The sequence below is a fragment of the Oscarella lobularis genome, chromosome 5 (assembly GCF_947507565.1).
Source record: "Oscarella lobularis chromosome 5, ooOscLobu1.1, whole genome shotgun sequence".
Classification (NCBI taxonomy): domain Eukaryota; kingdom Metazoa; phylum Porifera; class Homoscleromorpha; order Homosclerophorida; family Oscarellidae; genus Oscarella; species Oscarella lobularis.
The window spans coordinates 2,652,298-2,665,606 of record NC_089179.1 but is presented as its reverse complement, the minus strand read 5'-3'; the positions used below and the strand labels follow the sequence as shown (position 1 = coordinate 2,665,606).

Below are 13,309 nucleotides of genomic sequence, written 5' to 3'. Positions count from 1 at the left end.
GAATGTTCTCTTCTTAGCGCGCTAGTCGTGTTTTTTCCTTCGCACTTCCTTCATCTCTCTGCTATATTCCCGTTTTTCGACCTTTTACGATGTCTGCACGCCGAACGTTGCGCCTAGACGACGAGAGCAGTTCCGACGATAACGATGTCATCGTCGCAGACGTTTCCCTTCCTCTGCAGGACGGTAAAACACGGCAATGCCATTTCATCACTGATCATCTTTCAGCAGAAGACGATCGACAACGGCTTGCGAAACTGGAGAAGCTTGAAAAGAAGTATGACGCTGTCGCTCGTTCAAAACGTCGCGGGCACGACGAAGCTAAAAAGAAATCGGGGAAAAAAGACAAAGCTCGTCTGCCTGACGCTGAACGGGTAAGACGCATTGCACGAGATGACACGTTTCCCTCTCAAACTATTATTTTTTTGGGGTAAGATTGTCGAAGTGAATATTCTTCCGCGGTGTCTGTCCACCAATTCGAGGCACAACACAGTGTTGAAGGCATTCCGAAGTGACACAACCTGCCGATATCAACATTCCATTAGCTCACCTACCCCTGACGGCAACAATTGCGGATGTGCAGCGTTTTGCATTTGCAAAATTTTACAAGGACAAAACGAAGTTCACAGGAAAGGCCAACAGTGAGAGAGGCTTTTGACCCTACTGATAGTGCATACCGTTATCTCCATTGGGCAGATATCGTGCTGTACAAACCAGTTGGACGAACTCAGCGTCTGCTTGCGGAAACCATCATCGATCCGGAGACGAAAAAAGAGCACGAATTCAGTCTCGCTTTATATCAAAAGTCCTTGGGCAAAAAGCTGCCTGTTATATATGCCGCACTTCCTTCAGACTGTAAGGCTACTTTTCTTTTCAAATGCTGTTCCTCTGTTGACATAATTTCCTTCGTTCCTTATCACAGTTCAGATTGTCCCCCCGTCAACGCGGAGTTTGCTGGCGGACGACGACGAAGGCCTGCCTCTTGTCAATGTCGTGTCCGAAAAAAGTCGCTCTTCGCGTAATTCTCGCCAAACGACAATATATTGGTGCAAGTAATATGTCATATGTCTGCAGGCGCTGATAGTCTCATGCCCATTTCTTCACGCTCGATGACGTCGAAGACTTTGCCTTATGTTCAACATGCAGGTGCTGGCGAGTCCGGAGGTGAGATGCACGACAAATGTCTTTTTCACACCTTTTCAGTTGCGTTTATCACCATTTTGCAATAGGAAGCAAGGCATCGTCAGCTTCTGTCACCAGTCACGTTTCATTGGGCTCTGGCACAGATGAGAAAAGGCGTCGTTTTGTAGTTTCGACTGGAAGTGGTAAAACACAGAGTTGAAGATTTGTCGAGAATCCATCGAAGTGGGAGAAATGATTGGTGAAGGCCGCTTTGGCAAAGTGAACAAGGGAGTGTACAACTACTCCCCTGTCGCCGTAAAAACAATGCACATCGGGTCTGTCATGTCTTTCGACCCCGAAAAAGAAGTGGCTATGGTTGCGTAAGTGCTGATCTACGTGCCTTTAATATTGTAAAGAGACATGTAAAGGAGACTAAACCACACCAACATTGTAAGATTCTTTGGTTTCGCCAAAGAGAGCGACACCATCTTCCTCGTTACGGAGTTGGTGGACGGTTACGATCCAAGTACATACCTGCCAACATTTGAAGAAGCGAAAGCGGGAGAGTGCCACGCCCCCAAAAATTTTCGATTGTGACCAGTCCAAGCTTTCACAAAACAACAAAAACGACAAAAAACAAGAGTTCAAATTTTTCAAGACACCATATATACTAGTTACACGTGCCTAAAGCACATGTTGCACAGGCGCTTCTCCTCATCTTCATTCTGGCACATATGATGCCAGAAGCGACCACACTCACTGCAAGCATGAATGATCCTTTCGTCGACAATATTGCAAACGAAGCAACTTTGCGAAGTAGTTGTTTGACAGTCCATGCGCTCTGGCGATCCTGATTTGATCGACTTCTTGCGTTTGCTACTAGTGCCCGGCTTGTATTCCAGCAGGCTCTGGATTTTTCCCAACCTTCGCTTGGTTGTTTTGGCGGACCCTGCCGGCTTTTGAACAGCCGCTGACAACAACTGTGGTGGGGCTCCGTCAGCTCCGGTATCGAACGCAGTACCACTGGCAACCATCGGGGGATTCGGAGCGGGTTCGGATATTTCAGAGCTTTCACTGGCAGCTTTCACCAAATAAGCCTTGCGCTCTCGTAAATTCTGGTAAGTTGCACTCTTGGCATCTTGAAGAAGAGACGTACCAGGCGACCAGTCGTAGCACTTTACCTCGTTGTTCTTGAATAGGTTGATTTTAGCAAGCAAGATGCCGACAAGAGTGTTGCGCACAGAGGTGGAAGCTGCATAGACACTTGAAGCTGAATGGCCCTCCTTCACGTTATGTCCGAGACTGTTCCGACTGTCTGTGCAAACCTTGCGGACAATGCTGAACAATCCTTCACAAAAGGCATTGCTGTGTGGAATCAGCAGCAAAAACGCGGCAAATTTGCACAGAACTCCAAATCGTCGTCTTTGCATAGCAGGGTCAAGCAGCAAGGAAATGTCGTGCCAAACGTCGTCTAGTCTCCGAGCATTACCCGTGGAGTCGACCAGTGGAGGTAAGTCAAACTCATCCAAAACTTGATAATCGCGAAACTGCTGTGAGAGGCAATCCAAATCGCTTTCTTTGACAGCTGAAGGGAAACGTGCGGTAAGAGCTAATATCTCCGTGACTGTTGCTTTCTGCCTGTGTTGGGGAGAGAGGAATGTCAGGCTCTGTAAGACATTACTTTTCAGAATGGGAATTGATTTCCGCATGTATAGGGTGCAATTCATGTAGAAGCCAAGAGCATCTTGGAAAAAGCGATTGTACTTCTCCGGATTCGCATCAAGCTCCTCAGTAGCAGCATACTGCAGAGCCTGGAGCCCAACTTGCACCTCAGAAATAGACAGGAGATTGTCAGATGACAAGTCAATGGCCACTACATCAGAAGTCGACGTGATGACGTTGGGTTTCACAAAACAGGACAGCAGTTGACGGTGCAAGGTAGCAAGTAACTGGTGAATCACATGCACTAGTGGATGTTCAGCTTGTAGAACAGTATTGACTGTGTCAAACATTCCAATCACTTGCTTTACAAACAGAAAGTAGAGCTTGGAATACGGATCTTTGAAAATCTTCACAAGCCGATTTTCGCGCTCTCCACCTTTCTGTGCAAGGTCCCCAAATTTGGATACGAAATAAGACTTGAGTCCATCCCATTGCTGCAAGGTCCTTGTCACACTCTTGCCCAGGCTAAGCCACCGTGTGCTCACGTGCTTGAGAACCTTCCTGACCTCTACTCCGGTGAACTCCATATACTCCCGCAGTTCAGCCTTCCGCTTCACGCTCTTCTCAAAATGGTAATAGAGATCTATGATGACGTTCTCTACCTTCACAGATAAAGCCTTTGCCCCTTTCTGTGCGCAGAGATGGCAAAGATGGCATGGGCAGCCAACATCAAACACACTCTGCACAGCTCCAGCATCTTTTTGTGCGTCGCGGATTTTGCTTAGCAGACTGTTGTGTCTCCCGATCATCACACTGGCATTGTCGGAAGAATACGCAACACAGTGCTTCCAACTCAAGCCCGCTTCTTGAATTACCGCATCGCATGTCGTAAAGAGACTAGCCGCATCGCCCTTCGAAATGGCTGGCATATCCAGTAGGGAAGTGATGATCCGCCCTGTAGTGGGACTCTGGTGACGGATCAAAACTGGCAAGTACTTGTCGCATTCATCACTACTGGCATCAGTGGCTAAGCAGAACCATGGACTCTCATCAATCATTGCTTTCACCTGGCTCTTTAATTCTGGTGCTATAGCTCTATTGATGATATGGGTCGTCTTTGTTCGGCCACAGTGGTATTTGGAGGCAATTTTCGAGTCTGGGAACATTTTGGGAAACAACTTCCCGGCAGCGTCCGCCGATGCGATTGGCAAGTTGTGCTCTAGCAAAAATCCAGTGAATAGAACCTCAGCAGCGATAGTGCGGTCTCCCTCAGCACTGGCAGTGGCACTATGCCAATGGCTCGTCAGAGATTGCGCTCCCTTCCGTGCTTTGACAGCTAATTTGTGTTTGGACGTTTCAAAATGCTTCTGAATGTCGTGCCGACCACCATGTGACACATTTATGTGGCTGTCACACGCAGAGCAGAACGCAAAGGACTCTCCCTTGGGGGAAGATGAGATCGTCGGATACTCCTTCGTCCACTCTGAAAGGTATTTGCTTCTGTATTTGCGTTGGCGTCCCGGAGGTCTCTCTGTATCGTCAGCCCGAGACGTAGACTTGTCGCCGCCAGCATCTTTGTCCGCAGTCTGCTCCTCTCCAGTCCTACTCATGTCGGGGTCACGGTACGCTTGAACGTCCAGCTAGTGGCCGTAAGGGAAGGCTGCAGGAAGACATTGGCTTATTGCGCACGCGCAACACAAATTATCTTCAGACGAGTCGGTCCTACAGCTGTGTGACGTGACTGCAGATGTCTGATGACGCGTGCGATGGACCAGTATCACTCAACTAGTCAGTATCACTCAACTAGTAGAGCCGACACATTACAGTATATATATATCGCATATATAGTTCTAGGAAAGTCCCCAAAGCGGGAGAAAAACGTCTTTTTTTGGAAAGCGGGCGGGAGGCCAATTTTTGCCTCAAAAGCGGGAGTTCTCCCGCTAAAGCGGGAGAGTTGGCAGCTATGCAAGTACCATTTTGTTTCGACCGATATCCTGTGTAAGAACTAACGCGACTTTTCGATAGTGTCAATATTTACTGAATGATGATTTTAGGTTACCCTTGGTGTTGCAGACAAAAATGTTATAGCTTTTGAAACAGCTGTGGGTCTGGCGTATCTCCACAAACAACGCATTGTCCACTTCGACATCAAACCTTCCAATTTGTTGGTAAAGTGACAAACCAGCACAGAAAAGAAGTTTGTACACGGTTTTCTGAGCAGATAGAATGGCCAAGCATCAAAGTCCGGACGATCTCGGCGTCGCGGACCTGCGCAAGGAAGGCCGCGTTACTGTTACAAGTGTTGGTAGGCGAGGGACGACTCCCTACATGGCTCCGGAAATGTTTCAACGATGCGACAAAACGGTTTCGTCGATGTGTGGTCCTATGCGTGCGTTCTCGTGGAGGTCAACAGAAATGCTGGTTTGGGGAGACTTTGACGAGTCGGAAATAGTGGGTTGCCTCTGTCGCAACCCAGTGCGCACACCAGACGTTGAAGATTTGCCTCGTCGTGCGAAAGACCTCTGCACCGGTTGTTTCGCTCTGTGCCCTTCGAAGAGGCCGTCAATGGAAGTTATCGTGGAACAGCTTTTGGCTGTTCCTCTTATTGAACTTTAAGCGTAACTGTTTTCGCTGCTATTTGCAGCTACGCGTGAGACGAATTTCGAGTAATTGTTCACTGAAACTTTAAGAGTTTAATTGCGCGTTACGGAACTGATAGTACGTATTTTTTTGCGTTTGGTTGACGATTTCGCGTCATTGCATTGCAACAGTTATAAATTTAGTTTATTAAATCTTGAATGAATGCTGCAAATTCTGCAGCAATCACGACGCATTGTCGCGAGCGCAGCATGACTAAATCCTCAAGCACTAAATCATATTGCGCCAAAAAACGCCTTGCAAAGTGCTTCAAAATGTGGGGAACGTTCAGCCGCTTCGATATTCCACGTGTCTTTGCCTTACCATAGGCAATGACGTCATCGCGCACAGACTTCCGGCAATCACGCATTCCTAGTTAGCGCGTTAGTTCCACATCTTTTAACTACGTACATATATACCATATCGCCTAGGAACAAAGAAGAAGTCATCGGGGGACGCGCCAGATATCGTTCGTAAATTCCTTTGACGGCGAATGGTATGACCATTCCACCATTGACAAAAATCTTGCAGCTTGGACTGTAAATGATCCCACAGAATAAGCCGCACACAGTCTCTTTCATTGAATCGTTAGTTAATTAGGCCGTAATTTTTTTGACAACACCCACCTTTGCAAACAATCGGAGTAATCGACGAGTCCTCTGTCGGATAAAGTCTGTGACGAAAGTTCTACGGTAAAGTTCATTTTATTGAAGTGAATTCTATGGACCTGCAGTTGATCACTCCAATACAACGTAAAAGTTCTGGAGAGTTGTAACCAAAAAGATTCAATCCGTTGATTGAACGCCGATTTTCCAAACTGGTGGCTGCGACCACCTGCGAGACCGTCATTGCCCTCATCTCTTAGCATCATCTGCATCTTGGATAGAAGCGTATTTTCTGTGCCGTAATCAGAGCGAACGACAGCAGGACAGCCTTTATACAAGAAAATAGTAAATCTTGACAGACACCATTATGTAATTACATCTGTTAAGGAAAACGCAGTCGAGAAACAAGTCAGCAATATGTAGAGGATTGTTGTTGCTGCCCACCAATCGCAGCCACATTAGCCGACGAGAAAAGCTGAACGAAATAGAAATAATTGCCTTTAATTATTAGTAGTAGTTCTACACTTACCCGTCAATTCCTCCGTGAATGAGAAAGCCAAATCGCTTTAAATTGTCGTAGCCGTCCACATGCCAAGTAAAGTTTGGCCCCTGACGAGAAATTGTGATGCATATAAGGAAAGGAACCTTTTCGGCATTGAATTTTTACAGGAGAAGAATATTGTTGACGAATGAAGCGATGCCTTTTTCGCATCGCCACGTCATCGGGATTGTAAATAGAAATTATTTTGCGAACAATCTCTCTAAATTACGTACACCAAGCAAAACAAATTATATTAATTGAAATATTTAAAAGCGACCGACCTTGGAATGTACCGAACGCATTTTTTTTGAACGCTTTTCCACACGTGCCTGTAACCAGAGTAGGCATTGTGATCATTTATTTCGCGCTAAATGCAGAGCTGATGAGTGACAGAAGGCCACGATGCTGTTTTGTCAATGGAACTAGTGAAATCGTAATGTTACCCGAACTAAACGAAGAATGAGATGAAAATCAGCCCGATGTCTTTGCCGGCGTCGCAGTCGCAAACGGCGAAGACAACGCTTCAGTGTCGAAAGGCTGTGGGACAAAATACTATTTTAACACTGACTGAACCCTGCCAGAAACGGGGAAAGAACTGCCTTAAGAGAATTCCATGACGATACTTCAAATAGCTTTGTACCACCGAATACTTCTTTCCAAGGTGAAAATACGCAGCAATGAGCCGTGTTACTCTCAAAGTTAACTGCGAAAACAAAGATATGAACGCTAGAAAGAGAGAAGCAGCCAGGAAAACCTTCATGCTGAAAAGGCAAACATAGTCCTAAAGCGCGCTAAAAGAAGTATTCTAGAAAGTTCCTTCCGGGAGAAAAGCACTTGTTCAAAGTCAAGAATCACTTGTCACCAACCACTTGTCACGAATCACTTGTCACGAATCACTTGTCACTAGTCACTTGTCACTAGGCACTTGTCACGAATCACTTGTCACGAATCACTTGTCACGAATCACTTGTCACGAATCACTTGTCACGAATCACTTGTCACGAATCGCTTGCCACCAATAACTTGTCACCAATCACTTGTTTCATAAAATGACCCTACCGGGCCACCTTACGCCTCAGAGAAACGCAGCTATTACGCCTTGCGCCGAAATTTCCGACTTATCGCCTAACACCGTCACGCTCGCTGAAAAGCCGACGACTGCCAAAAACGTATCCATCGCCAGCGTGTCCGACTACGTCAACTACCACCTTTGTCCGGCGTGCAATTCCGGCCGCATCACCGAAGTGGAAAACCATCTCTTTCCTGGAGCCGGACGCTGCTCCTCTTTCTCCACTCTAACTCTAATGAAAAACTGCCAACGCTCTGCATATGCTCTACTCACTCTTTCTGCTGAGACTTTCAAGCTTATTCTCAGCGCGGATGCCTCCATTCTGACGGCCATCGCTCAGCGTTCCATTCAGTCATTGACTGAATATGCTCTTCTCAACGCACCTGCATTTGACGTCATATACACAAGAAATCAGAAGATCGTTGGAATCGAGCGAAATGAATGCAGCAGCAACGCTATGACGACACCACCGTCTTCTACCGCTTCTTCCGCTACTGCTCCTGCAGAAAACATCACTCCTTCGAAACCTAATCAAACCCAACGTATCGCCCAATCCACCGCCACTCGCTCTCTCTCCGAAGCATTGTTAACCGCTGACGTTTCTAAAGCCGTTAACAAGACTCCCGTTGAGTCTCCTTCGTCCCTCACTCAGAAGCGCCAGGTTCCCAAAAACCGCAAAAAGTAACAATTTCATTCCGTTTTTTCTTTAAAACGTTTCGTTGGTCTTTCGACCCTCTTTTTCGCTTTTCTGCTTAGTGCACCCTTTGCACGGCAGACATAGTAAGTAAGTTCTTTGGAATTGCAACAGTAATTCGATTTTCGATTACCAGTTAAAAAAATAAAAATTGCTATTTGCAAACAACTTGCTCTCTAAACCACGCCTATTAAACAGGAAAAAAGAACGTCATCAAAAAAGAAACTGTTCTCTAGCGAAACCCGAGCGAAGCCGGGTAGTCAGCTAGTTATGACTGAACGTTCTTTACTATAGATTGCGTGGGCGCGGTCTCCCGCTTTGTGTAATTTTCGCTGACTCGATATCTTTTTTTTTCGAAGATCTGCGAAAAAATCATCCTATGGAACATATCGGAGACGAATTTGCCGGTCACGATTACATATAGCGATAGCGACGGAGAGGAAATTGGCGTCTTTCCCGTGAAGCTGGCGAAGGTCTTTTCCGCGCCTTCGAGAAAAAAAAGCACTTCGACAAGACGAATCCAGATCGTGGAAATACGGTTTTTGATGATTTTTTGAATTAATTAAATTTTTTTCAGTTTGCTTCTCGTTTGGTTCCCAAGTGGCGATGTTTGGTCGACTACCGTCGCAGACCGTCAGCACTCAATATCTTCACGTCGACGGAACTACTCTCCACGGGAGGAGTCATCAATGGGGAGCCTTTGCTATTCACCTCGGTATAATTGATAGGCTAGAATTGGGAGAGCGCGAAGACCTGTCTCCTTTTTTCTCTCTCTCTTTCTCTCTTTCTCTCTCTCCCTGAAGTCAATGAAATTGAAGGTGAAAAGTTCTCCTTTATCGATGGAGTATTTCACTACGGTCAAACGGTGAAGCTCGTCTGCACGAAGACTGGATGGGATCTGCCTCTATTGGTATAATTCGCTCTGTTTTCCTTTTCGCCCTCCATTAAACTTTGATAAGATCAAGCGAATCAAGCAATCTCCTCTTCGTGCTTGCTTTATTTGATGAAGTCTTCGTGCTTGCTTTTATTTAATAAAGTGCTCACTCGCCAGCAGAGCGTTGAGTGAATCGTTTCTTGATCGCTATCTGTGTCGCAAGTTGCATAAAGTCGCATCAGTTTTTCACCGTGCGAACGTCTTCTTAGCAAATCACTTCCTCAATTTAATTAATCTCGGCAAAAGCGGGCGATCGCGATTTGTTGAGTTCGTCATTTGTTAACTTATTTTTTCGATTAACTTCCAAGAAGGCCAGTTTTCTGTTCCTTCACGATCTCTAGCGCTGCTTTGTGAATTTGTTTAAGAAAATCCTAATCTGAAGTGCCTGCAACGATTTTCAGACCAATTTTAGGTTGTGATCAACTCTGGCAGGAGGTTGGCTGTTGCAGCTCAAAATGCGGACAATGATTCCAAAGGTAACAAGCAAGGTTATGCATTGCAACTCAAACTCAGTAATTTATTTACCGTCAGACAATGAAACGGAGTATTTTGTTGTCATCGCTCTTTTGGTTTTGGCGCTGATAGCAACCGCTGCTTTTGTCATCGTCCTGAAGCGAAAAAGAATTGCCAGGGCAATGTGGACTGTAGATCAAGAAGACGACACCACCGGAGCTTCTTCAGTATCAGCCACTAAGTAAGATTCATCGCTGTGATCCTTCTGCTTCCTAGCACGCGTATTGTTCCTATTTTTCTAGCAATGACATGGAATTAAATGGTATATCTATCTGGCTCAGCAGCGCAAACACCGAAGGCCAATACTTCAAGCGCAGCAAAACCAAACAACGAATGGTTTTGGAATAACGACGTAGGCAAGCAAAAATTCGATACGAGGGCGAAGAACCGCCAGAAAGGACTCCTCTTCACGTCTACGCCATTTGCCCAAAAGGGGACCTTCCGCCGTCTGTGAAACAAGAGGACAAGAGAGCGGGGTACGGATACTCCGCTCATGCTCGCGTCCTGTTTCGGTGGCTATCGAAATGACGTCCAAGCGGGACGTGTGAAGAGGCCGATAGGATGCGACGAGAAACCAATTTTTTTGCCGCCGCCGCCAAAAAATCCGAGTAAAATACACGTTTGTACTTTGTTTTGGATTTGACTTGCATCGTCTTCTCTTTTTGTGTAGCCAAAACTGCTTGAGAAGTTGCCGTTGTCAGTGGAAGCTGAGGTAAGGAATAGAAATCATGTACTGCGTATTGGGCTAATAATTTATTTAGCGCTCAAAGCAGTTTTGAAAGCGATGCGTTTTTTGTGCAATCTCGTTCTTTGCCAGCCGGTACAAGCACTTTAATGCGTCACACAGCCTCTCCATCAACGGTTCGCTCGGGCAACCTTGATACCAACTTCCTAAATTCTCTCTGTAAAACTCTTCGCGATTTTTTCTCTATGAGAAGCCTCATTTCTTTATGAAACAGGGAGGCTTCATGCCGTTTCACCACGATAACCAGTATAATCGGTCAAAATAAATGCGGTACTACCGCTTGCTGCTGATGCCGTTGCTCTTGCGGGTTTGTGTGTTCTGCAGCTGGAGCAGAACATGCCGCTTTCTTCAACCTGCAGCCATGGAAAGCGTTCGAGCCTTTTCCGATCAGCAAATTCTTTCAAGGAATCAAGAAAACCTCGCTTCTTTGAGCTTCCTGACGACGTCGAAGAAGATGATTGACAATTGGCTCCGTCGCTTAAATCGGAAGGAGTTAACTGTGCTCGACGTCAATGGGGTAACCAAAAAGAGTTCTTTGGCCGACTAGGTGCTACATCACCTTCTTCGGAGGCATCGAGGGAAAGGGAGAACGTTTCCATCTGTGAAGCCAAGCGCGCTAAAAGAAGAACACGTGCCTGGATTGGGCTTGAAAATTTCTATAAAGAATGTCTGGCAAAAGAAATTTTACGCAGGCTGAGAAAGGAGTAACTTACTGCGGCTAATACCTTGATTTCTACTCCTTGGAAGGTCCTACTATGCTAGGCTGTAGATTCACTAAAGTACGTTCACTTAATATGTGTCCCGTGGGACAAAAGGCGGGGCGATATTGATTTCGGAGGGCGTTTGCCTTCCAAGGTCCGAATCAATATCAATGCTATGTCCTATCGTTTATACGCGTTTCTGCGTTTACTGTAGTGCATTAGTGCGTACAGTTTGAGCAGGAAGGTAATTTCCGTTTTGTAATGTATGTAAGGCCGTCCTCTTGAGTCACGCCCATTTAAGTAATTAATTGGTACAAATGCACCGCTTTCATACCAAAGGAAACTTTACTCGCTAAGATCTTTGTCTTCTGCTAAACCGTTCTCACTGTCTTAATCTTCGTGCCCTGAGCTTATAACAAGCTCCTCTACCACTCTTTCTACTAGGCCGTCGGTCTCTCGGTAGTGATTCTCTACTTTGGTGATAACATGCCGCACACACCGACGCCCACCGGTCAGAATCGACGTTTTCTATACCTTTACGCACGCAAACCTCGATGCCAGCCATAGCAAAGTCCTTATTATTGCGCCCTGCATATTCGTTTACTTGCGCCCAAACCAATTCGATAGGGTTTAGCTCGCAGTGCCGGTAGACGAATTACGTCGAAGCCGAACTCAGCCGCTTTAGTGTCCGTTAGATAAGTGGGCTTCGCATTCTGTGCTTTCACTGTCAGGAAGATCTCGGCTTTTAGGCTTCGAGAATCGTATACTACGCCTCTCTTAGTCAGCCATTCCATCATAAATTTATTTTGTACTGCTCTTAGTGGGAATTTTCTCAAATACGCTATTGTGATATTTAGCATTGTCTAAAACAATGACGGATCGAGGAGGGCAGTTGGGAAGGAGCCTGTTCGTAAACCATTCCATAAAATGTTCTAAGTTCATCTCGTTGTGATAATCACCCGTCCCAGATTTTCAACGAAAGACAAGGTCGGCATTGTCTATCCAATCTCCTTCCCAACCTGCATGCAAAATTATTAGGCGCCCGCCCTTTCCCGAGGGAACGGGCAAACCGTCTCGTCCGTCATAGTCTAGCCACGTCCGCCCAACTGCGAGTTTTTTCAGGCTAAGGGTCTGATACCAAACAGAATGTCTTGCTCTAAGGTGAACCTATTTGCGAATAAGTGTACTCCATTGCCGTGTTGGAACGCGTGGAACGTCCGGTCTATCGAGAGTCGGTCAGAGAGTAGCGCGCGTAACCGAAAAGAAAGTGGTCGTTTTCGGCGTTTTTTTGTATGCATCGTCTTTATTTAAGGTAATGGATAGTAAATATGAAGAGTAAATAGAAGAACGAAGTTTATTTATCTATATTTTGCGGCTTCTTTTGGCCGCGTCGACCTTCTTCGCGTCGAACAATCGTAGAACCTCGCCGAGTTCGACGCTGACAATCGACCGCTGAGAAAGGTAAGTAAAATATCTTTGAAAGTTGCTAGACTGCCTACCTCGCCGCTGGTTCCAGGATCGGAGCGATTCTGCACGTCTTCGGGTATAGAGTCGTTCCGGTACTTTCGGACAACATGTAGTTCGGACGTGTCTTACCGATTAAGGAGACTGAGCTGCGATTCGTTCTTTGCACGGATGTCACTGATCGCTGTACAGACTTTCAGCTGCGTCTCACCAACGCACGCTACACCACACGTCACAATTCGCAGCTACTGCATTACATCCGCTTCCGGACATGCACAAGTGTTTCGGTCAGAGCGAATATCTTCGTGGATAATCCTAGTACTGTGGTATATCCGGACCTCTAGATAGTTAAGGGTGTGTCTTGTCTGTAGGCTAGGTTATATGGGATAGCTTAGGACATAGTTAATCAGTTGATAATACACTAAGGACATAACAATATTGGCGTAGTCGCAGGATTTTGGATTCTAAAGGAACATGGCACATGCACTCATCGGCAACATCGAGCCGTACGACATCGCGTCGAGTTCATGGGACTCGTATTTGAAGCGCGTCGATGCGTATTTCGTCGCTAACGACTTGACGGGCAACGACGAGGCGGCGGAAGCAAAACTTCGCACCGTTTTCC

General features: G+C 46.1%; 1 protein-coding gene, 3 long non-coding RNA genes and 1 pseudogene across 4 annotated transcripts; 2 read left to right on the top strand and 3 right to left on the bottom strand.

The window, feature by feature from the left end:
• Positions 1-90: 90 nt before the first annotated feature.
• LOC136187137 (uncharacterized) lies at positions 91-502 on the top strand. Its single transcript, XR_010669855.1, has 3 exons — positions 91-183; positions 229-371; positions 433-502. It is a non-coding gene; the product is annotated as an uncharacterized lncRNA (long non-coding RNA).
• Positions 503-948: 446 nt separating this feature from the next.
• On the top strand, positions 949-1,295 carry LOC136187136 (uncharacterized). Its single transcript, XR_010669854.1, has 3 exons — positions 949-1,015; positions 1,072-1,161; positions 1,227-1,295. It is a non-coding gene; the product is annotated as an uncharacterized lncRNA (long non-coding RNA).
• Positions 1,296-5,383: 4,088 nt separating this feature from the next.
• LOC136187368 (uncharacterized) lies at positions 5,384-7,324 on the bottom strand. Its single transcript, XM_065974947.1, has 9 exons — positions 7,319-7,324; positions 7,205-7,267; positions 6,846-6,931; positions 6,691-6,784; positions 6,553-6,632; positions 6,401-6,498; positions 6,045-6,351; positions 5,838-5,955; positions 5,384-5,425 (listed from the first exon to the last, which is right to left on the bottom strand). Exons 1-9 carry the CDS (start codon positions 7,322-7,324, stop codon positions 5,384-5,386), a joined length of 894 nt encoding a protein of 297 aa, XP_065831019.1.
• Positions 7,325-11,610: 4,286 nt separating this feature from the next.
• Positions 11,611-12,162, bottom strand: LOC136187367 (uncharacterized; annotated as a pseudogene).
• Positions 12,163-12,535: 373 nt separating this feature from the next.
• Positions 12,536-12,831, bottom strand: LOC136187387 (uncharacterized). The gene is made up of 2 exons (XR_010669903.1): positions 12,720-12,831; positions 12,536-12,672 (listed from the first exon to the last, which is right to left on the bottom strand). It is a non-coding gene; the product is annotated as an uncharacterized lncRNA (long non-coding RNA).
• Positions 12,832-13,309: the final 478 nt, after the last annotated feature.

What these genes read in the sequence shown, in the direction of transcription:
- LOC136187368 (XM_065974947.1), bottom strand. An exon ending in TGCGTTCGGTACATTCCAAG is followed by an intron (nt 6,785 to 6,845) that starts GTCGGTCGCTTT and finishes TACGTAATTTAG; the next exon opens with AGAGATTGTTCGCAAAATAA. An exon ending in GTCAACAATATTCTTCTCCT is followed by an intron (nt 6,633 to 6,690) that starts GTAAAAATTCAA and finishes ATTTCTCGTCAG; the next exon opens with GGGCCAAACTTTACTTGGCA.